The sequence below is a fragment of the Haliotis asinina genome, chromosome 10, assembly GCF_037392515.1.
Source record: "Haliotis asinina isolate JCU_RB_2024 chromosome 10, JCU_Hal_asi_v2, whole genome shotgun sequence".
In the NCBI taxonomy this organism is placed as follows: domain Eukaryota; kingdom Metazoa; phylum Mollusca; class Gastropoda; order Lepetellida; family Haliotidae; genus Haliotis; species Haliotis asinina.
In genome coordinates, this window is record NC_090289.1 from 1302029 (window position 1) to 1326750 (window position 24722).

Here is a 24722-nt window from a genome sequence, read left to right on the forward strand (position 1 = left end):
ACTTCCAACAAAGTAGTCTGTAGGGTGTACCCTACACACGTGCCCTCAGTATGTCCTTAGCGTATTCACCGGGGGAAAGGTCTGGGCCCATTGCAGGCCATGGCATCGCAAGGATGTTGTGGTGTTGGTAGCGTGACGATTTGTGACAGTTAGAGGCGAGCGGTATGTTGATTAATTTTATAATCGGTACTATAGTAGCAGCAAACTGATTTGTTGGCACTTGTTCCCATTCACAGGCCCTCGTGTCTTTGCAAAAAATAAAAGTTACAAAAAATGTGTATTTTTTTAGATGACCCCGACTCGTTATGCTTTGCAGGACAATATTTTAGATCAGTATGTATTGTACTGTGAGGCAATGGGAGCAGAGGGTCATCTCAAACTTTAATACATTTGTTTAACCCCCTGGATGCCGAGTTTTTTTTCAGGCGCACATTTTCATAAAGTTTGAAAAGTGAACGTTGTGCGAGATTTGCGATCGCGTGGCCCAGGTTCTGCGTACGGCTATGAAATTGCACAGACATGTAGAATATTTGATTTCCTATTCGTTGGTATAAATATAATTGCGGCTACCTCAGGGGTTTGAGAAATAGACACTGCTAAAAGTTGTTCAAAACCTTTGTGTGTGTTCAAAAACAGTAAATTTCTCAGTTTTTTATCGTGCACCAATAAAAGCACTCTGCTACGAATTTTTTAATTTGGCATCTTTACGGGAAGTGTCAGCGAAGAAAATACAGCTTGATATCTGAACGACATGAGTGTATATGAAATGGATGTATGTGCTAATGCATAACGTCATACTCACAAAATCAAAAATGACCGCAATAAATGTCAAAAATCGATTTTCTACTATGACGTCAAACGTCGACAGAGAGGTCATGCACGTATAAAGATAAGGGGGCATAACTCAGCTATGGTTTACATTAGGTCAATGTAACTCCGATCACATGGAGAGAATTTGCTGTGGATATGGACAGTATATTTTCGTGATGTTTTGTTCACAGTGAACCAAACTATTCCAATACAAATTTCCCCAATGTGAGAGGATACCTTTTGGTAGTTTCAAAATTTGTAAGAAAAGATGCAAATGTACTACATCAAAAATCAGGCAATAGCGATTTGGATGTCCCTATCCGATACATATTTTAGTTCTTAGATTCCCATATTCTCCTGTTTGTGTATATGTATTTTTATTAATTTTCCATCATTATTAACGGAGTAACAGCCACATTTTCAAACGTAATGAAATAACTGAAAATAATGCGACATTTTAGTTGACGTCACAGCATGTTTTGTACATTTTGTGACGTCGGAAAAAGACTACTCTGGTTGCTGATTAGTATATATCTAACCTAATTTCCATTCAATGTGTAAAAGATATCGGCTTCTGTGTCAGAATTCAACACTTTTTAGCCAAAATATAAAATGAATGGTTTTATCACTGAAATAGTGTCCTGAATATATCAACAATTACACGGTTTTACTACATATCTTATTGTGAGCAACACGCGCACCTGCCTAGCATCAATTTAGCTTGAATGAAAATTTCACAACACCTGAATATTCATTGAGTATTCATTTAGGAAAAAGACTTTTCTTCTCATGATTATGAAATCAGTTCCCTTCATAAGTATGCAATGAAAGGTACAAAGAGATCGCTTTTTCAGTAAAGAAGTATTAGAAAATGGACGTAATGCTTATCGAAATTCAGACTTGACCTGATGTATATATTTTTAACAATTTCCATATAAATATTGTTTGAGTTAGACATTCTGCCATCAGATATATTTTAATCGCATTTGAATTGACTTTATTATCGAAAAACAATGATAATGAATCATGAAACGTTTTGACAAAGTCGCACCTGGTCAATTAATATTCATAATAGTGTTGTCTATAAAAACGACACAAACCAATACAATGAACAAGACAAATCCTTTAAACAGTAGTATGTGTGCCCCTACATTTGATAAAATGTACAAATCATTTTCGTTAATATTATCCGTTTTACTTCTAAGTTGGAATTAAATCGCTGTTTATTAACCTGTTCATATGTAACTGCAATATTTGTCCCAACGTATTGAATATTGCACATCACGTGAACTAAAGCACATGTTGCAGTAATGGCTACGTGTGATCTTCCAACACTTGTGTAGAGGCTTAAAATGTGGTATAATACACTTACTGAGTCAATTTCCCATGTAGATATTATTCAAACAATCAAAAGCTTTCAAAGAATAAAAACGGAAACCTTATATCCACACATGATATGGTGCTGAACATGGATATATATAGATACTGAAATCAGTTTCATGAAAAAATATCTGAACGATGCGCAAAATATACATCACAATACTATAAGTGCAATCGGAATGGTATGGGCATTGTGTTTACTCTTGTTCAACCGACCTTCACCTCAAAGAAATTGCCTAATATGTGCAACAATGTTGACGTGTGACATCACTACCGATGACCGATTTCTTTCAAAATGGCGGCTTCGCTGAGAAGGGTACACGGGATTTTGCGACGACGTTTTGCTTGATTCAGGGATCTTTTGTATATAAATGTGAGATGTAAGTAATCAGAATTATTCTGACTATTTGTGTATTGTGATATGTTCTTATCGTTTACATTGTAAATGACGGAACAAGCCAGAAATGCCGATAAGTACCGTTGTCGTTCTGCGTGATTTTGCGTCAGTCATGGCGTCACGCTGCCCTAAAAGTTTGACAGTTTCTTATGAATTACCAAATTATTTCCTTGTATCTATTTTCAATTTGCTATTTTTTTGCCACGATACTCTTCCCCTGAATATACTAAGCGTATTGAGCCATTTTAAGCAATGATTAGAGGGCTGGATGTTGGGAAATATCCGAAAATGCTACGCAGTGTAAAATTGGAATTTTTCTTTGTTTACATTTCAGTCCAGCGCTGTCTTTCGAGCACAGCGTTCGTTTTCATACTAAATATATTTCGTTTCGTTTTGTCTAGACAGTTGGTATTGGTGACAAAGACCATTTGTAATTTGATTCTAAGATATATGGGGAATTCAATGATGCATTTGTCGCAGCTAACTATGAAGTATACATGATGTAATGGGCTTCTCAATACCGGCCTTCTCGAAACGTGATTTTGTAAACACTATCCAATATGGCGGAAAGCGCACTTCGGCGTTCGTGTAAGTGTATTTTCGAAAACATCCCAACCGATTCTGGGTACATCGGTGACGTTTCAGAATTATCATTCCTGGTTACATGAAAACTTGATATCAGTGATCATTAATATGCTATTTTTGAAATTCATTACTCCCAGTAATTATCCGATTTTCACATTTCAAAACATACTGCAAATAACGCTGTTAATCTCGATTTTGTACAGTTTGAAAAATGGCGACATTTACGATGAAGCCTATTTTGAAAGGCGATTTTCAGCACTTTAGCTTGGTCTGAGATGATAGTGGATGGTATCAATAAACTGGGAATTTTCCGCAGAATTCAAAACTGTGTAGTATTTATATATGCGTGGTATATCTAGAATTTTATTGGACTTCCAAGTGAGGTATGTAGAGGAAGGACATATATGTCCCTGTGGCATCCAGGGGGTTAACATCTTTAATCCTCGTGAAGACACGGGGGCCTGCGCTTGTTCCTTTTCTACTAACCACCCGCTGTCAAACAACGAATGTACTGGTTTTCTAGTATGGTGGACTGATTAGATATACTGCCCAATTAATACTTTATATCACAGGACAAGATACAGTCAACTCTATGATTATCATGGCTGAAAGCACAGCATCGCTGATCATTCACACCCCCATCCCCTACCCCCCATCCCCCAAATGAATATATGATCTTTGTGATATTGTAGTGCAAGACTCAGCACGAGTACACACTAAGCGCCAGCCACCCCTCCGTTTGTACACACTGAAAACAAAAATATAACTACAGCCTACTGCCGGGGAAATATAGTATTCCCAGAAATTATTGAGAATCATGTTGCGTCATGTAACTCATCACGTTTATTAACTTCTGGCGTTTTACTTATATAAACATGTTAAAACATCACCCTTTTACAGTCTCAGTCTTGTTTTAGTACTTTGTTCGACCTCCTCGCTCAGCAATGCATGCCTGAATACGCCTAGGCACACTACCCATCAAAGTTTGTAGGTAATCGTGTGACAGGGTATCCCAATATTGGACCACCTCGGCCTTCATATCTTCAATATTTCTCAGTCCCTTTTGGTTTATTCTGTTCTTCATGACTCCCCACACATTCTCAATTGGGTTTAGGTCTGGGCTGTAACTGGGCCAGTCTAAAACTTGAACATTTTCGCCCGACAACCACTGTTTTGTGTAGCGCGCAGTGTTTTGGGTCATTATCATGTTGGAAAATCCAATCATCTTCATACAATGTTTGTGCTGTCGGAAGAAGGTGACCATTTAGATTGTCAACGTATCTTTCTTTTGTCAAGTTTCCCGTGAAAACACACAATGGCGTCACTCCGCGAGCCGATATGCCACCCCACATGTGAAACTTCGGGCTATGTTTTGGTCGCTGGTAGATAGGTTTGACAGTATCTTTGGTCCAAATTTTCACACAATTAGGGAAAAACCAAACAGAACTTTCATCCGAAAAGAAAACATTATCCCAATCTTGATTTTCATGAGCCCAACACCAGTTTAAACGTTTTTCCTTTTGTGCATCTTTCATCAACGGCGAGGGAATTCCACGTTTTTTCACCCAATTAAGTCTCTGTAATTCCTGCCTGACTGTTTCATTGCATACCTGAGGACTTCCGCTGCTAATCATTTCATTTCTGATGTTCTCAACACTTTTCAATTTGCCCCTACTCACAATCTGCCCAAGTCTTCGGCGATCCACAACACTGAATTTCCTAAGCCGACCTGCCCCTGCTTTGTGCTCTATCCCGGTTCCTGTTTGAATATTCTTCAAAGTTCTGTATACTGTAGACAGAGGAATACCATGTCTACAAGCTAACACTTTAGCATCAGCCTCACCCCTTTCAAAATCATCTAGAATGAGCTTTCTTTTCTCTCTTGCTGTAAATTCTGCCATGTCAACACAGGAAGCCGTCTGCTCCGACAAGGGAGATAACTCTTGACGTAATGAGCTGCCTTCTAAGCCTTCAAGAGTTGTCTCCCTTATTTAGTATGCTTAGTGCATAGTGAAAGCCCTTTTTCCACTCTTAGCATCATTAGAAAAAAAACAAAGATTTTCTCAATAATTTCTGGGAACACTGTACTACCTGGAATATGCAACTTACTTTATGACGAGCATACACATTCTGTTTAGTACAACTGCGGGTGAGGCTTTGGCAAATTCTAACCCTTGTTTATATTTAGTAGTATTACTCAAGGTAAACGAAGAATGCCAGATACACCTGCCATCCAGATACACCTGCCATCCAGATACACCTGCCATCCAGATACAAATGCCATCAGATACACCTGCCATCCAGATACACCTGCCATCCAGATACGCCTGCCATCCAGATACACCTGACATCCAGATACACCTGCCATCCAGATACACCTGCCATCCAGATACACCTGCCATCAGATACACCTGACATCCAGATACACCTGCCATCCAGATACGCCTGCCATCCAGATACACCTACCATCCAGATACACCTGCCATCCAGATACAAATGCCATCAGATACACCTGACATCCAGATACACCTGCCATCCAGATACACCTGCCATCCAGATACACCTGCCATCCAGATACGCCTGCCATCCAGATACACCTACCATCCAGACACACCTGCCATCCAGATACACCTACCATCCAGATACACCTGCCATCCAGATACAAATGCCATCAGATACACCTGCCATCCAGATACAAATGCCATCAGATACACCTGACATCCAGATACACCTGCCATCCAGATATACATGCCATCCAGATACGCCTGCCATCCAGATACACCTGCCATCCAGATACACCTGCCATCAGATACACCTGACATCCAGATACACCTGCCATCCAGATACGCCTGCCATCCAGATACACCTACCATCCAGATACACCTGCCATCCAGATACAAATGCCATCAGATACACCTGCCATCCAGATACACCTGACATCCAGATACGCCTGCCATCCAGATACACCTGCCATCCAGATACGCCTGCCATCCAGATACACCTACCATCCAGATACACCTGCCATCCAGATATACCTGCCATCCAGATACGCCTGCCATCCAGACACACCTACCATCCAGACACACCTGCCATCCAGATACACCTGCCATCCAGATATACCTGCGATCCAGATATACCTGCCATCCAGATACACCTGACATCCAGACACACCTGCCATCCAGATACACCCGACATCCCGAATAATTTCAAGAGCTACCAAATACCAAATAGTCGCCTCTAAGGAAATCAGGATGGTTTTATCTGGTGCTCCACGGAAGGCACAGAATCACTGGACTATTGATAGGACTTTCAATTCACATCACTGCTGAGGTTCACTGAATCAGTTTTATGTACAATAGTGAGTGTGGAGTGTGGGCTGAACTGTAAACTTTAAAAATAAATATTCTGGAACTAAACAAACCAACTGATAGCAGAATAAGTGAAACAGGGGAATATAATACTCTCCGTGCACTGAGTGAAGTGTTAAGTAGTAAAGAATGAATAGCATTTATGTGTGACGTGCATGCAAAAACCGGATTTGTATTACACTGCCTCTCATCCGTGATAGCTCTTGGACGTGATTCTTATTTCTCATCGTATATGTCGAGACCCTTACCCTATAACCACCCTCCCCCACCCCTTCCCAACCCTCCCCCTCCCCCAACAACCCACAACCCGCCACCCCTACCCTTCTATCTCTCCTCCATATTGAAGTCGACTCTCCAACACAGCTTTCTAGGTGTTCCGTGATTGTTGCAGTGCATTGCATGGGTGTATTCACAATTTGTCACCAGCTGTACCAGCCCGGCCTCAGACAGACCACGGACAAAAGGCTGTTGTGCCTTGGTGCGGAGTTGCGTTATAATGTATTATCAATGCGGCTGCCCGGAACGGGGGCGTGTATATTGAAGGGACGTAACTCTATGCTGACATCTCTAACAACACTCCCCTCTGCATACAGCTGAGATCGTGCCATGTCTGACGCCGCACTTCCCGCCACCGTTGCCGACGTCCCTACCCCGTGTCTCCTGGTAGACATCGACAAGGTAAAGAGGAACTGTCAGAGAATGACTGACACAGCCAGGAACATGGGCGTGCAGCTGAGGCCGCATGTCAAGACTCACAAGACAATGTACGTAACACCACCATCTTACTTACATAGTCGGTATCCACCATGGTGAGTGTGCGATTTGTCAGTATCGCACTTCTTGGCAGTTAGACTGACATGGTCTTCTGTATCATCTTAACAAGGATAATGACAGACGGGTACCGACAGAAGACGCCGGGTGCTTGTTCTGTTAAGGCAACACGCCGCCCCGAACAATCAAACTGATGTGGAATGTTTTCGTGATCTAATCGATATATATATGATCTCAAATCCAGACTAAGTGCAGAGTCGGAAAAGCTAGTTTATGAAATGGGATATTTCAGAATTGGATCCTTTGATTTTGAAAAACCACATTGTGTGTCAAACATGAATCTTACATCACAATACTGTTTCAAACAGTACAATACGCAGTTTAATCAACCGGCCGTCTCAGCATTCCGCCCAGGTTCGATTCCCCACATAGGTACAATGTTTGGAGCCCATTCCTGGTGTCCCCCGCCTTGATGTTGCTGGGATATTGCTAATAATCGGCGGAAAACCAAACCCACAAGATCTCAACACCCCGGGTCCTCTTTCTCAGTGTTTAAGGACATGTAAATACTCGCCCTTGTTTGTACTTCAGTGAAGGCGCGGACATCTGCACGGCCGGCACCCGGAGGAAGATCGTTGTCTCCACTCTGAATGAAGCGGAATTCTTCGCTGCCAATGGCTACGATGACATTCTGTATGGTTTCCCGATATCGAAGGAAAAAATCCCAAGGTGAGAGTGACTAGGCTCTAGACATGAGAGAAGACTAGCAGTCAGTCCAAGAATTGTTGATTACACATAATACATTTCTTAGTCATTACTTTCCGGAATAAGGTTGGATTTGTTTCTTTGTATTCTAGATTGATTAGTGATTGGTAAGTCGTTATTCTACACTAATGAAGGATGGCGAACCTCCTCCCCTCCAGCATCCACACACATATGTTGCTGGCAGCTGCTGTAGACCTAATGACAGCTGCAATAAATCGGGATAGATCAATGTGTAGATAAACACTAACGTCCAAGATTTAATAACATACTAGTAGGTGTCACTGTATACATGCACGGATGTATCTAAACTACCTCAGCTGGTAATTTGAGAATTTCATGCTTTAAAATTAACAACTGGTACAGGAAAACTTCAACTGGACACTAACAGTGTTGTATCTTCAATGTTATTGCGAACACATTAAGTGTACGGTAAGAGACTTTCCCAGAAATATTTAACCAACTCTTTCATGCTTAAAATAATGTAAGGAATACAGAATTCACTCCATTCCCTGTTTTGGAAAATACGCCCAGTCTCGACTACTTTGTGATTATCTGCTTTATACACGAACTGAGTTTAATAAACACGGTATCTCCCCCACTAAGTGGCCGCAGCAGCCTGTTGAGACCACATGGTCGCGTTAGGCACAGGCTCGTATGCGTGTCGTGAACGGCCATAATAGTTATTATCTTTCTGACAAAGGTCACGTGTGTCAATATACGTTTTACCCATGCAGGTGTTCAGGGTGACGGACAGACGCTTTAACCACTAGGCTACCACGCAGCCGTCCTCACATACGTTTGTGTATACTATCATGTATAAACCAGAACCTTGCATTGTTACGTTAAAAATACGACAGTACAACGTTCTCTTTCACAAAAAATGTTATGCTGCATCGAAATGCAGGTTAGGCAGCATTCCGCACACGTTTCAATGTGCCCGTTACATTGTTGTGACACGCTTTCTAACACGTATTAAGATTTTAGGGTCAGGGACGGAGAACTTTCGCAAAGCAACCTTCACTAAGATTAAGCTCAACTCCCATTCTTTAACATTGCACTAAGGTCACCTAAGTGACTTACGAGCACCTCAAAGCTTTGTGAAAGAACCCCCTGGACAGAATACACAACACAATTAGAATTGCATAAATTAGTAAACAATTACTTATAAAACCCAAATTCTCTTCCTGGTTTACTCTGTAACACATAATGAACAAATATTATTATCTTTGCACTTCTTTGATTCAAAGGTGATTACTTCTGTTATATCTTTTTTCACAGAAAATATTTCCCGGAATTGTTCACGTTATGAATCCTGAAACAGGGTTCGTACAAACCCCTTCAATTTGGGATAACGAGCTCCACAAATAGCAAATAACATGTACCTAATTTAAATTTTATCATATACCGACATACTCTGGCGAATTAAGGCTTTTTTATGTCAGAGCACTTGTCACACTAGCAACGTACGGTTGACCTATATGTACGTGCATTACGTCTGCCTGGGATGTATGACACAATCCTAGATTTCTATACGATAATGTTAAAAACACAGAGCTACTATTACAATTCCGAAAATCAAAGCTTTTATGTATTCATCCAGAATATCCTTTATACTGGACAACACTTATTGTTGCGGACCGATCGCCATGCTATATGTTGATTTTGACCTATTGCTGTCTCCAGCTGATCTGTGTTTGTCTGGATGGTCCAATGTACAGGTGTCAGAGGCTGGCCAATCAGCTGTCCGAGTTCCACATCCTGTATGACAGCGCTGAAGCCATGCAGTGGGTACAAGACGCCCCGCTCAACCCTGGCAAGCAGTGGTCAGTGATCCTGAAGATTGACACGGGATATGGGCGAGGTGTGTGGAGAAAATAACTTTATGAGTACATGAAATAACTTTATCAACCAAAGGAGATATTGCTTGTGTGAGATCATACGATATCTCCTAGGAGATATCGCTTTGAGTGTAGTTTTTGCACAATGCCCTGACAATGTTATGATGTCATGAACTTGATAACGTCACAATGCTATGACATCGTTGCTCTGCAAATCTAATGCCAGCGCTGTGTTCAGAGACGTACATTTTTCATTGAAAACAAATTACAAATGATTTCGTACGATAAGTAGAATCTGATCCTCGTGTCTACTAATATCAATTATATCAACATTCGTTGATAAAGGTAAAAATATCCTCGGCAAGTATCCTTGTTACTTTATCAACTCGTGTTGATGTATTTGATATCAGTAGACACATGGGTGAAATTCTCTATATAGGTTTTCTCGGGATAATGTCGAGGCGTGTGTGTATGTTGTGTATATTAAATAACTAAATTAACTTAATTTGTCGAGATATCTTTATTTTTTATACTTCACTTTAATACAGGGAACAATTAATTTATAATGTCGAGGTGTTTCTAGTTGTTTTGCATAAAATAACTAGGTTATGCATCGATCACCCTCACTACGGTAGTTATTGAAAATACACTTTACGAGGGCCTTTTCTGAACAGACCTTATTTAAGTAACTACCGTAGTGAGGGTGATTAAACACCTTACACCACAAGGGTATATTTTGTTTTATTACGCCTGTAATGTTGCAGACATGATGAAGTTTATCAAAATTAGTACAACTGTATGTTTTTTAGTAGAAACATTTCCCCTAGGTCAGTTAATCTGTTATACCGATAAAACACTTCCAAGAAAAATGGCCAGTGTGTTAACACAGGATAATGTCGAGGTGTGCATGGAGTTGTCCGTTTTAATCACCGTGTAATCTGTGTAAACACCATGATGAAGGGAGGAGGGAGATTTACGCCGCACTCACCCATTACGCTTCCATGGTCGGGTGTGTAAATAATTGAGTCTGGACAAGAACAATCCAGTGAACAAGAACCCATGAGTATCGAACTATGCAATTCTTGACATTTGTTAACCAAACAGTGAACATGGCCACTCGATCCCGTTAGTCGTCTTTTACGACAGGCATGGTTTACTGAAGATCAGTTCTTACCGACAACTTCACGAATGTCAAAATCGAGAGCTTATATGGGCTTGTTGTGTGGAGAGTTAATCGGAACAGTGTGACTCGGCTGTTTGATAGCATGTAGTGGACCTACGTAAAGCTATGAGATAGGTAGCGAATGCTGGACGTTCGCAGAGCTCTAAAATATACACATGAGCATGAATTATGCACCACACATTTTCATGCTATACGGTTTTGTTTACCACAACACACTGGTCATTCATGATGAGGAAACCAAACACATGGTTATAATTTCGTTAACTGAATCATCTGAAGTGTCAACCCAGCAACTACCAACATAGCTACTACTTTCGGCTGTAATTTATTGACGGTCATATGGGGGCACTAAAAACGTTGTCAGTAACCATGTCCAAAACTATGGTCACACAGACAATGTCTGTGGTCCAATGTACACACAGTTCACTGTTCAATCCTAAGCCAACAGTAATGGTGACATCAGTAATTGGTGTATCCTCCCCTCGCACAGATATCTGCTGCAACCCTCCTCCTCATGCTGGAAATCAAACGCCGAGTGCGCATCATTGGAATCCTCTACCATTCCTCATGAAGAGCCTGGGCTAATTCCTGTAGATTTTGAACAGGTGGATCCCTTACTTGAACTTGACGCCCCAAATGCTTAATTGGGTTGATATCAGGGCTCTCGCAGGTCAAGGTAATCTGTCAATTGCGTTGTTCTGCAAGTATTCTATAACAGCTCTGGAACGATGTGTCTTTCAGTGAATAAGGGACGTCTGATTGGACGACGTGCACGGAGTCCATCGGACCTGAGCCTCCTTGGGATGGTGCTGGTTGAGAGACGAACACCCACTCTCCATTGTTCTCTGTGATCTTAGGCATTGGTCATGGGCCTGCGTCTCACTGGGCGAACTAGGGCACGTGGTCATCACGGGGAGTGGTCTTTCTCGGCATTCCTGATCGTGGACGACCCTTGACGTAACCAGTGGCCGCATGTTTCCTTACAAGGCGACCAATGACAGTGTGAATGATATTCAATCTTGGCCCAATGCTGTGACAGGACAAACCAGCTTCATGCTTACCAATAATCTGCCATCTGGTATTTTCAGAAAACCTACACGTCGGTGCGTCCAGAAAAGTTCAATTTCAACACTGTTCACGTATTGATGCGTCGATAATAAAGCAATGAGAATACTTCATTTCGCCTTTTTATACCCCTCAGTCGTTTGTACCATGACAGAACTTTAACATGAAAGCATGCATTTGAGTCAGCACGTGAATTTCAATCTAACTACATGTGTATTTAGATATAACTGGTTGACTTCTCTGTTATGATCCCTTTTTGTTACAATCGGCAATTATTTTTGGTGGTGCTTAATTAGCTCGTGTATATCTAGCGTATAGTAGATCAACGTATAAGCTCTAAAGAATGGCTGGTATAAAACGGCAACTGTATAAAAACAGACAGCTTGAAATACTGAGAGCTTAAAGGGGGCGTGTTGATATGGAGAGTTTAAAGGGAGCACGCGGATCTGAGAGTTTTCTTTGATGACTTCAGAGTAAAACTTTATATTTACGTCTATTTGGGTTACCTCACTAATGTTTCAGCTGGAGTGGTGTGGGACAGCGATGACGTCATCACCGTTGCTAAAGCGGCAGTTGACACCGACAACGTCAGGTTCCACGGCATCTACACCCACTGCGGAAGCTCCTACGACTGTACCGGGGTGGAAGAACTTAAGACGTTTGGCACCACTAACACAGACAGACTGATCACAGTGAGAGACAAGTGGGTGTCTTCAAGTAGTGTTCCTGTATTGGTGATTTAATACTAAATATGGTTTACAAAATACGTAAGCATATCTATGTTAATTGTTGAGTAACAGGATCCCAGGTGGGTGTCTTCACAACATTTGGTATAAAGTTCCTCCGGTACTAATAATATGTAGGACACAGTTTCATGAAACCATGCATGTTGATGGCTTCCAGGCTGAAGTCGGCGGGTATCGCCTGTGAGACAGTGGGGACAGGCTCCACTCCTTCCTGTAGTAAACCTGCAGACAACATGGCCGCCCTGACAGAGTTCCATCCGGGCAATTACATTTTTTATGGTAGGGGCTTACGCTTTCACAATTCCATTATAAGACACCGATGCAGCCATATTCCCGGAAGCATTACACGCCCACTGATGAACTGTAGTCCTCACACAAACATTTGTTATCCGCACACATCGTTGGTGGATAAATCCCAGCGTAAGTTGTTGGGCACAAATGATGCACCAATGTGTATGTAGAAGCTTTCGCTGTACAATATACAACACCTGGCATGACAACGTGACTTGAACTGTTTCAGACTACGAACACGTGAGAATAGGGGCGTGCACCCTTGATGACGTGGCAGTACGTGTAGCTACCCGTGTCATCAGCCACAAGCCCTCCAAGAAGCAGCTGGTGACCAACAGTGGCTTCACTTCAATGTCTCAGGATGGTTTGAAACAGGTTGGCGACGAGTTCTGTGTGATCCAGGATCATCCTAATCTCAGGTACAGATGAGCTGTTACTGGAGCTTTGGGGCTGTGTGTGTGTGTGTGTGTGTGTGTGTGTGTGTGTGTGTGTGTGTGTGTGTGTGTGTGTGTGTGTGTGTGTGTGTGTGTGTGTGTGTGTGTGTGTGTGTGTGTGTGTGTGTGTGTGTGTGTGTGTGTGTGTGTGTGTGTGTGTGTGTGTGTGTGTGTGTGTGAGAGAGAGAGAGAGAGAGATGTAGGGGCTGGGGGCTTGACATGTACGGTCATGGGGAGTGACGTGTAGGGGCTGGGGGTGTGACATGTTGAGGCTGGGGAGTGATGTGTAGGGGCTGGGGAGTGCCCCGTCTTGGGCCTGGGGGGTGAAATGTAGGGGCTGGGGGTGTGACGTGTAGGGGCTGGGGGATGTCCCGTGTTGGGGCTGGGGGCTGAAATGTAGGGGCTGGGGGTGTGACGTGTAGGGGCTGGGGGGTGCCCCGTGTTGGGGCTGGGGGCTGAAATGTAGGGGCTGGGGGTGTGACGTGTAGGGGCTGGGGGATGCCCCGTGTTGGGGCTGGGGTGTGACGTGTAGGGGCTGGGGGTGTGACGTGTAGGGGCTGGGGGATGCCCCGTGTTGGGGCTGGGGGGTGAAATGTAGGGGCTGGGGGTGTGACGTGTAGGGGCTGGGGGATGTCCCGTGTTGGGGCTGGGGGCTGAAATGTAGGGGCTGGGGGTGTGACGTGTAGGGGCTGGGGGGTGCCCCGTGTTGGGGCTGGGGGCTGAAATGTAGGGGCTGGGGGTGTGACGTGTAGGGGCTGGGGGATGCCCCGTGTTGGGGCTGGGGGCTGAAATGTAGGGGCTGGGGGTGTGACGTGTAGGGGCTGGGGGATGCCCCGTGTTGGGGCTGGGGGGTGAAAATGTAGGGGCTGGGGGTGTGACGTGTAGGGGCTGGGGGATGCCCCGTGTTGGGGCTGGGGTGTGACGTGTAGGGGCTGGGGGTGACGTGTTGGGGCTGGGGGCTGAAATGTAGGGGCTGGGGGTGTGACGTGTAGGGGCTGGGGGATGCCCCGTGTTGGGGCTGGGGTGTGACGTGTAGGGGCTGGGGGTGACGTGTTGGGGCTGGGGGCTGAAATGTAGGGGCTGGGGGTGTGACGTGTAGGGGCTGGGGGATGCCCCGTGTTGGGGCTGGGGGCTGAAATGTAGGGGCTGGGGGTGTGACGTGTAGGGGCTGGGGGATGCCCCGTGTTGGGGCTGGGGGGTGAAATGTAGGGGCTGGGGGTGTGACGTGTAGGGGCTGGGGGATGTCCCGTGTTGGGGCTGGGGGCTGAAATGTAGGGGCTGGGGGTGTGACGTGTAGGGGCTGGGGGGTGCCCCGTGTTGGGGCTGGGGGCTGAAATGTAGGGGCTGGGGGTGTGACGTGTAGGGGCTGGGGGATGCCCCGTGTTGGGGCTGGGGGCTGAAATGTAGGGGCTGGGGGTGTGACGTGTATGAGTATGCCAATACATCTCTACGTCAATTAAACACACTAAGTGAAACACGTATTAGTTAAACACACACACACACACACACACGTTTGTCATGTTTGTCATGGAATCGGTTCCACCGGAAATGCGACTACAATGTCAATGATCAAAAACTGTGCGTCACAACTTTATGAAATCATGTCAATATCGGGTGTGTCCTCCATGGGCGTTCACAACTGCGATACAACGTCTCCTCATGGATTGGATGATGCGTCAGAACACAGCTTGAGGAATGCGCCGGCATATTTGTACCAACATGGCACCAAGCTCCTGCAAGTTCTGTGGAGGGTTCCTTGCTTGACAGAGCCGCCTGCCTAACACATCCCACACATGCTCTATAGGGTTGAGGTCGGGAGATCTTGAAGACCACTCTATGATATTGATACAAAGCGTTCCTGAGGTAATTGGCCGTATGAGGTCTGGCGTTATCCTGTTGGAAAGTCAGACCTGGGCCATGAGCTGTCATGAATGGCAAAACCTCTGGAACGAGCACCTGATCCCTGTATGCTGCCGCATTTAGGTTTCCCTGGGTGACAATGAGTCGGGATTGAGCATGACCGTTGATAACACCCAAAACCATAACGCTTCCCCCCCTAACCCCCCCCCCCCCCCCCCCCCCACAAAATCGATCCACTTCCTGTACGCAACATCGGGCATTGCGTTCTCCTCTTCTTCTCCAAACTCTAACCCTTCCATCAGCAAAGGTTAATGTGAACCTTGATTCATCACTAAACACAACCCTATTCCAATCTCGTTGGGACCAACTCAAGTGATGTCGTGCCCAGAGATGATGGCGTCGATGGAAACGGGTTAGAATTCATACACGATATGGTCGCCGTGCATGAAGACGAGCAGAGCGCAGGCGATTTCTAATGGTTTGGACAGTCACTCGACCTCCAAACAATACATTCCTAGTGGATGTGGCAGTGACAAACCGATTACGCAAATGACGTCATACAATTTGTCGGTCTTCTGCGTGTGACGTCACACGTGGCCGACCAAGATTGGGGCGATCAACTGTGGTGCCAGTTTGGTGGACACGTGACTGGAGATTATGGATGGTCTGTCGACTGCATCCCATAACCTTCGCAACATCAGTGACGGACGTTCGCGTATTCAACATGTCGATGGCACGTTGACGCTGAATGTTTGACAGTTGTGGCATTGCAAATTAACGAATAATTAACCATAAAACCGTGTTTTTCTGAGATGACACTCTCTCTGCTACCGTGAGATCAGTTGCATGTGTATCAATAGGTAACGTAACTTGTGGCACGTGGAAACGTGATTTTCCCCCTTGCTACATAGGCCCGACCTGTAGAATGAATGTGTGACGTAATGCCCTTGAAAATGCATTTAACCATAATCACAAGAACTCTTTCAAGAAAAGTTTCAAACACTATTTAAAAAATAATGAGTGTCAAGATTTTGCTGAGTTTAGATAGATAGATAGATAGAGAGAGAGAGAGAGAGAGAGAGAGAGAGAGAGAGTCATCATGATGCAGTTTGCGTCATTCTGTGTCCCTTTGCTCTCCCCATACAGCAGTCTGATTTAGAATATTAAACTATCATTTAAATATACCACAGTGTTATCTGGCACAACTTATATAGATACGTGTTTCTCAGCCTCTTATTCAAGTGATATGGGGTAGTGCAGTGCTAGAGATTGATACAAAGTATCAATACGCTTTGGTCTTCCTTTGACATTTGACCCATGAATGTCCAGGGTAGAAGAGGTCTTCAGCAACCCATGTTTGCCATAAAGGTCGACCATGTTTGTCGTGAGAGGCGACTAACAGGATCGGGTGGTCAGACTCGCTGACTTGCTTCGGTTCATCGATGCTCATGCACTGGATTGTCTGGTCCAGACTCAATTATTTACAGACCATCGCCATATAGCTGGAATATTGCTGAGTGCGGCGTAAAACTAAACTCATTTTTAGAAATGTTCCATGATATTAAAAAGCATTTTCATTTTGTTTTTTAATGCCGTGGTCTTCCAAACCCACTTCAGTCACGGTGGCGTGGCCACGAACTTGAGACTGGACCAGACAATCCAGTGACTGATAGTATGAGCAGCGTCGTGATGCGATGTCTTGCGATTTGATGCGATGTGGTGTGATGTTTTGCGATGTGGTGTGATGTGGTGCGAAGTGATGTGATGTGGTGTGATGTGATGCGATGTGTGATGTGATGCGATATGGTGTGATATGGGGCGATGTGGTGCAATGTGGTGTGATGTGGTGCGATGCGATGGGATATGATGCGATGTTGTACAATGTGTTGACATGTGGTCTGATGTGATGCGATGTGTTGTGGTGTTGTGCAATGAGGTCTGATGTAATGTGATGCCATGTGATGTGATGCTGTGTGATACGATGTGATGCTTTGTGGTGTGATGTGGAGTGATGTGATGCGATGTGATGCTTTGTGGTGTGATGTGGAGTGATGTGGAGTGATGTAGAGCGATGTGATGCGAGGTGATGCGATGCGATGTGTGCTGTGGTGTGCTGTTCTGTGGTATGATGAGATGGCATGTGATACTTGCGATGCGGTGTGATGTGGTGCGATGTGATGCGATGTCGTATGGTGTGATGCGATGCGGTGCGATCAGTCGGAATCACTCAAAATTCCGTGTAATTTTATGGTGTGACGAGCTCGGCAAACGCTGGACCTACTTTTACAGTAGCGGTTTATGAATCCACAATGGTTACTATTGTTCTCACTGTGTCCATCGACATCTTTGAATCCTGCCTACATGGCTGTGTGATTAATATACTTTTGTTGGAAGGACGGTAGGTGATCTAAAGTTTGTTGCTCTGCAGAATTGCGTCCCTTGAACAATCTATTTTTGTGGGATAGAACTCCGACTTGCCACGATCCTGTGTGTGGCACCGTGCATGTGATTGTAGCTTTCACCAAACATCTGCAACGCATTGAGCTTTTGTCCCACAGACTGTCACTCAGTGAAGTAACTTTCTGGAGCCCGGTTTCACAAAACTCTCGAAAGCCTAAGATCTCACAATGTTTCTCTAAGCGTTCGTACTTCCTATACTGTAACATTGACTTACGATACTCGTAGCGCTACAAGAGCTTTGTTGAAGCGGGGCCCTGTTCAATGTCGTGTTAAACCCTAGTCAGTACGTTTACTGTTAATTGTTAATTTCGATTTTGTCAAAAGCCAAGGAGAAGATAGTCATATAGGTTTTAGTAAGAGATTCCGGCAAGTGTTTTCAGGAGTTGATCGAGCCATTTTACATTTACCGTTTGATACCAAGCTAGGTTGACTCATATCTGGGACTTAGCAGTTGTAACAGGCTGAACTGCTGAGGTCAAACTCATTTTTGAGAGTATTCTCAAGGAAAGGTTTTCTACTTTGTTTTTTTTCCCAACAAACATTTAAAACCCTATATGTAAATACTAGACAGTGATAAAATGATGACGCAAGGACCTCATGAGAAGCTTATATGAATGTTTTCTTTTCCACAGTTTACAAGCTGATGCACCTGGTTCATGTACTCTTATGGTCTTAAAAATCAGTGCGACCTATACTGAAAACCCGCATATACTGTCAAATAATTAGTTTGTGATAGTTCTCAGAGTGTTCTCTAGGATGCTCATTCCATGTTAGAGTACGTCCAACTGTCTTTGCATGGATCGTTGAGCGTAACATCAATCACTGGAGAGTCTAATCCACTCCAGGCTCATAATGCTGGTGTGTGGCGTTAGGCAACAAGACAATGTCGATAAGTGACCATGCATGTTCCTGGTGTATCTCCAACGCAGACAGATATATAATCTTGTTCTAAAGATACGAGGGGATGTCAATAAGTTTTGAGCCTTGCATAGAAAAACACAAAATACTGGTATGAACCACATTTATTTTTCAACATAGTCCCCTTGTGAGTCAAGACACTTGTTCCATCTTTTCTGCCAGGCGCTGATGCCATCTCTGTAAAAGGCGCCATTTTGGTCCTAAAACCAAGCCTCAGTAGCAGCAATAAGCTCATTATCATCTTGAAATCTACGACCACGCAAGTGTTTCTTGAGATTTGGGAACAAATGGTAATCACTTGGTGCCAGGTCTGGAGAGTAAGGGGATGCGGCAAGATTTCGTACCCGCATTCCTGGACAGCAGCGGCTGCAACGCGAGAGGTGTGTACTGGAGCATTGTCTTGATATAGAAGAATACCACGTCTGATATTGCCCCGGTGCTTCTCCTTGATTGACTGTCGCACTTGCCTCAACAAGTTAGCGTAACATTCCCCGTTCATTGTTCTTCCTTTTGGAAAGTAATCTATGTGGATGACGCCTTCTTGCTATCCCAGAAGACTGTCGCCATTACCTTCTGCACTGATCTGGAGGCTTTGAACGTTTTGGTCCTGGGAGAAGTGACATGTTTCCATTCCATGGATTCTTGTTTGCTCTCAGGATCATAGTGGATCCAGGTTTTATCACAGGTTACTATCCTAAAGTGAAAATCTTCTGGATTCTTGTTGTATCTGGTTAGCATGGAGTTGCTTATGGTGACCCTTGTTTGCTTCATTTCATCTGTAAGCATTCTTGGCACCCATCTTGCGCACACCTTAGACATGACGAGATGTTCATGAAGAATTGTCTCGATGGATCCGTGTGAAATGCCTGTGGTCTCCTCTAACTCGTGGAGTGTGATTCGACGATTTTCCAGCACAACTCTATGCACTCTGTCAATGTTTTCCTGGCTTGTGCTTCTTGTTGGGCGACCTGGACGGGGGTCATCTTCAAGACTCTCTCTACCATGCTTATATTCATTGACACATCGTTTGATGGTAGCAGATGAAGGGGAAGACTTCCCATAAACTGCTGAAAGCCTTTCTTCAATGTTCTTCGCCGAGTTTCCTTCAAGAACTAAAAACTTAACTACTGCTCTATACTCAATTTTATTCATTTTCACTGCCGTGAGGGGGATCTCTTTCTGTCAATGTGAGCTGTTCAATAACTTCTGAGAGCAGGATACCAAAACTTATATATCACATCAGCTACACCCCACGGTTCAATGTCGTACCATAGGCTGTGACACCTGGGTATGACAAATGCTCAAGGCTCAAAACTTATTGACATCCCCTCGTAAGCTGAAGCGATAAGTTTTGTTACTTGTTTGCAACTTGTTTATGAATCCGGAGAAGGTGTACAGTGGATCAGTCGTCAGACAATAATCCCCTATAACAGCTTTATAGGAAAGTGAAGCAGATAACGTTTTGACAACTTTTAATCCCTATAGTTATTAATTAACCGCATTTTTTTAAAGAATGAATTTGGTGTTCCGCTTAAGACTAACCACAAGTGTTTCATATGAGAGTAACGATAACCTCAAAGTTACGACCGCTTGATGCTATGACTACCACCTCACGTAATGACAGTGTGTAGCACTTTGCCTTTAGCAGAAAAGGACAGAGAGTTGGTCTTGGTTATACTGACTTTATTACAGGTACAATACAACCCCTCTCCTCCCTGGGCCGCTTGCTGTACACTCGATGCGTCCCGAGTGCTGCTTAGAACAAGTCTGACTTCCCCTCAGTCCCCCTGCTCCTTTAAAGGGAGCTAGTGACATTCTCATTAATCTGTTCTGTCCTTTGCCTGTACACTGACTGACCAAGTGTATCCGCAGTTGATCCGGGATTATCCATGATGAGGTGATATGTCACTGCATACGACATGTCCTGTCTCTCGCCTGTCCACTGACTGACCAAGTGTATCTGTGGTTGATCTGGAATAGTCCAGGATGAGGTGATATGTCACTGCATACGACATGTCCTGTCTCTCGCCTGTCCACTGACTGACCAAGTGTATCTGTGGTTGATCTGGAATAGTCCAGGATGAGGTGATATGTCACTGCATACGACATGTCCTGTCTCTCGCCTGTCCACTGACTGACCAAGTGTATCTGTGGTTGACCTGGAATAGTCCAGGATGAGGTGATATGTCACTGCATGCGACACAGCCACGATTCTGCTAATCTCAGGCGGGGTGATTAGTCAAGTCCCAGGACATTTCTCTGATCCAGACCCTCCCTCTCGACCGAGAGTTGTCAGCATCATGGCTCATGTAGTTGATAAGTGGTCAGTGGTCAGTGGACAAGGACAAGTGAAACCACACTTGAATACAATAACATAGCCGTGCTTGGTTGTTATGTTACACAGTGTCCAGAAGCGTGTTCAGAATCGCGAGCGCCGACAAACGCCCGATCCTGAACGCCTGTGCCCGGACGAGCACCCGCGAGCGCCCGTGAACCATCCTCACGGTTACACGACACCAAATGTTTTCCCATAGACTTCTATTGTAACGTTATATTTTCTTAAAAATCATACAGGCTATCAACAGCCAATCCATGCACACATGGGCACAGTCTGGCCTCTAAGCTACAATAAAACAAAAGTTGTGGCCACCTTGTCCTGCTATTTTTCCCAGCACAGGAAGCGGAACACATCAACCCCCATCTCCGCACCAAATGTCACCTACTTCAAAATATATGTACACACATAAGCATAACCCATGGTGGTAAAAATGACAACACTAAATGCTTAAAATTGTGGTCAGTTTTAATAATAGGCTGGATGTGCTTTTAAAACACATAAACATCTTACACTGTTTCATCCAATCACAGCAGTCACGGGCCTCTGTCCATTTGAGTTCATACAGTCCTCGCTCGGGGAGCATGTGATATTGATATAGTGTAGCCTCACAGCTGCCTCGCCAAGCGACCAAATATGGCGACCATACTTAATGAAAAAAATCAAATCAGCATCATTAGTCATCATCCACCTGACGATGGGGCGAGGGATAAATACCGAAATACTGTGAACAATAAAGACGAAGTTGACATCCATAGCATCTTGTCATGTACATGTTTAATGCCAATCGTCACCAATCATCTTTCCGTAACCTCAAACAAGAAGACGGAAAGCTACTCGGCTTAATAATAACACAAGTTGGTCACGACTGGTTTAATGTATCCACTGAGGACCCATGCGAGCGCTCGCGGTTCTGAACACGCCTCTGGCTTCTACTTGTAGACTTGTCGAGATGAGCCAGGAGCATGGAAAGATCCGGCCTGCCACGGGTGATATCGACTTTACAGACTATCCACTTGGAAGCCTGCTGTTTCTGTATCCATACCATGTAAGTTGACCTATCGGTATGATCTCCACAACCTATATCTATTTAATCAACATTAACTATCGTCATCAAAGAAGTACGCAATAAAACTATTACTACATATTTTTAAATTTCATTAACAATTCCTTATGCGCATATATACGTGCGCCTGTGTATTGTTTGAGAGTCGAGGTGCAGATAGATTGATTGATGGTTGGGGGGGGGGAATAGGTTGAAACATCGAGGATGCATGAACCCATGAGCCCCAGTGAACAACGAATTTGTCTTACTTAATACCTCCGTGTTAATTTTGAAGTGTTTGAGGCACGAGTACAAAACGTTTGGTAGCCATCACTATAGAGTTTGAAGAAGAGAAAAATACATTTAGAGTTATCTCCCTTCCATCGACTTGCATTCGCAAAACATCGGTAATTTCATACATCGGTAATTCCATATGTATTTTCTGGCATTTCCAACGGGTTACATAATGTTACTCGTAAGAGGGATACATTGAAAATAATAGAAGACCATGTGGGGTAAGATGGGCGAGGGATGAGGTTCAAGGGCTCGGTGTAGGAGGTTTACAGCTTTACCACCTGCACTGCCAGCACCTGCTACTCTGTTTCAGGCATGCTCCACAGCCTACAACCACCCTTTCTATTACGTGCACTCTGGAGAGAAGATCGTTGGGGTGTGGCGTCCTACCCGGGGATGGTAGTCAATGAGGGGAGAAGATCACTGTCTGTGTACCACCCGGGATTAAAATACATACTAGGGGTCGATTTAGGGAACTAATATATATCCAGGGCTCGTCTGTCTCTCAGCCCCTGAACCACATTGTCCATGCTGTCAAGCCCTCTCTGCAAAGCTAAAGCGCACAATAAAGCAAGTCTAGATTTCCTCAGTTTCTGAATCTCTGGTCTCCCTGGGTCTCCTTTTCACTATATCTATTCCGAGACTGACCGATAGTCTAATCTAGCGCTTGGTACAGCTGCACTAACACTCGGAAGCCGCGGTGGCTGAGCGGGTTAGATGGCTGACTTTGTGTACTGGCGATTAAGTACTGTACTCTGAGGGCGTGGATTTGAATCACCAATTAGGCTCAACCTAATAAAAGTACTAGATTTTGTGCTTTTAATCACAATATATAGCACATGTTACATTTAACCACTCTCTAAATGATGTATATTTATAGGCCTTGTTCAAGCATATCCAACGAATACTAAAATGAACCACAATAACGTTTACCACAATGATGTTTTGATTTTTGTTTATGGGTTGTTTAAAATACATCACTACTCCCAGCTCGACTGGTGGTACTAGAACACACCGCGTGATACAAGAGAAACAATGGAATATTACCATGGGATAGCATTTTATCGATCATCGATTTAGGGTTCTTTATTTCAACTTTACAAACAAACATACTTTGGTTTCCTTGGGACACATAAATAGGAATAAAATTGATATAAAAACATTGCGTGTTCGTCTTTACACTGTACAAATCAAACCACTGAATGGTCCTGAGCACGTGTCTGGAGGTGTTAAACAGGTCACGTGGTTGTTTACAATGATACATATGCTGCACGTGCTGGGTCGTCTAGGGCACAGTGGAGTGTGGTCTGGTCTGCTGTCAACTCTCCTGTGAGGTTTTGTTCTTTTGCTGCTAACCTTTGCCTCACACAGACAGAGCTCCAGCAATCAAGGGTGTATTCACTCCATTGCACTACAGTGAAGAACTGAAGTTGATCCAGAGTTCAAAACCAGCATCCTGTCAGCTTGATCGCATACCTACTAAGTTGTTACCGGAAGTTCTTGACTGTCTCTTGCTATTATTACAGATATCGTAAGCCTTAGTTTGACTTCAGGATAAGTTCCAAATTACATGAAATCTGTTGTTTCTAAAATCACTGATCAAAACGCCTAATCTTGATCACAACAGGTGACAAAGTTACAGGCCGGTATCAAACAGGACATTATTTTGTCCGAAGTCTTAGAGAAAGCCGTTAAAATACATCTCCAAGTTTTCTGTGTGGTATAATAGAAGACTATGTCCCGGCAAAAACTCTCCGGTCCAGCGATCAAATGCTGCCTGAGGTCCGCAACTTCACTCAGGTCCGCAACTTCAAGCTCAAGACATTTCGCGGCAGATCCTTTGCATATAGTGCTGCAGTTGAATGCTCTCACAGTTGAAGAAGCATTTTGAGACATAGCTGTTCAATAGCAATGGATCATGAACATGTTATATCTATGAACTGGCGACAGTGTACTTTGGATTATCATCATACATTATTATCCTCATGATACGGTTCACCAATTATACCGTTATTTTCTCGGACACAACACGGCGCTAGGAACCAAACAAACGACTTGTGCTGGTTCTTGAATGCTATTAAGAAGAGATGCACATGAAAAGTTTATGGATGTCAGCTACGAGGAGCACAGTCCTGACTCCTTCATGTGGTGGATGGGGCGATGGTGTAGCCTACATC

At 43.9% G+C, this 24722-nt stretch overlaps 1 protein-coding gene across 1 annotated transcript; it reads left to right on the plus strand.

Moving 5' to 3' along the window:
* The first annotated feature begins 9 nt into the window (after positions 1-9).
* Positions 10-23707, plus strand: LOC137298231 (D-serine dehydratase-like). The gene is made up of 9 exons (XM_067830403.1): positions 10-162; positions 7134-7304; positions 7903-8040; positions 9795-9937; positions 12685-12865; positions 13066-13187; positions 13429-13618; positions 22149-22254; positions 22859-23707. Exons 2-9 carry the CDS (start codon positions 7147-7149, stop codon positions 22946-22948), a joined length of 1128 nt encoding a protein of 375 aa, XP_067686504.1. The 5' UTR covers positions 10-162; positions 7134-7146; the 3' UTR covers positions 22949-23707.
* The last annotated feature ends 1015 nt before the right edge of the window (positions 23708-24722 follow it).

Bases quoted from the DNA above. Each gene is read 5' to 3' on its own strand.
- LOC137298231 (XM_067830403.1), top strand. From the start codon at position 7,147: ATGTCTGACGCCGCACTTCCCGCCACCGTTGCCGACGTCCCTACCCCG. The intron at 13,188-13,428 runs GTAGGGGCTTAC...GAACTGTTTCAG, and splicing joins GGGCAATTACATTTTTTATG to ACTACGAACACGTGAGAATA. The intron at 22,255-22,858 runs GTAAGTTGACCT...ACTCTGTTTCAG, and splicing joins TGTTTCTGTATCCATACCAT to GCATGCTCCACAGCCTACAA.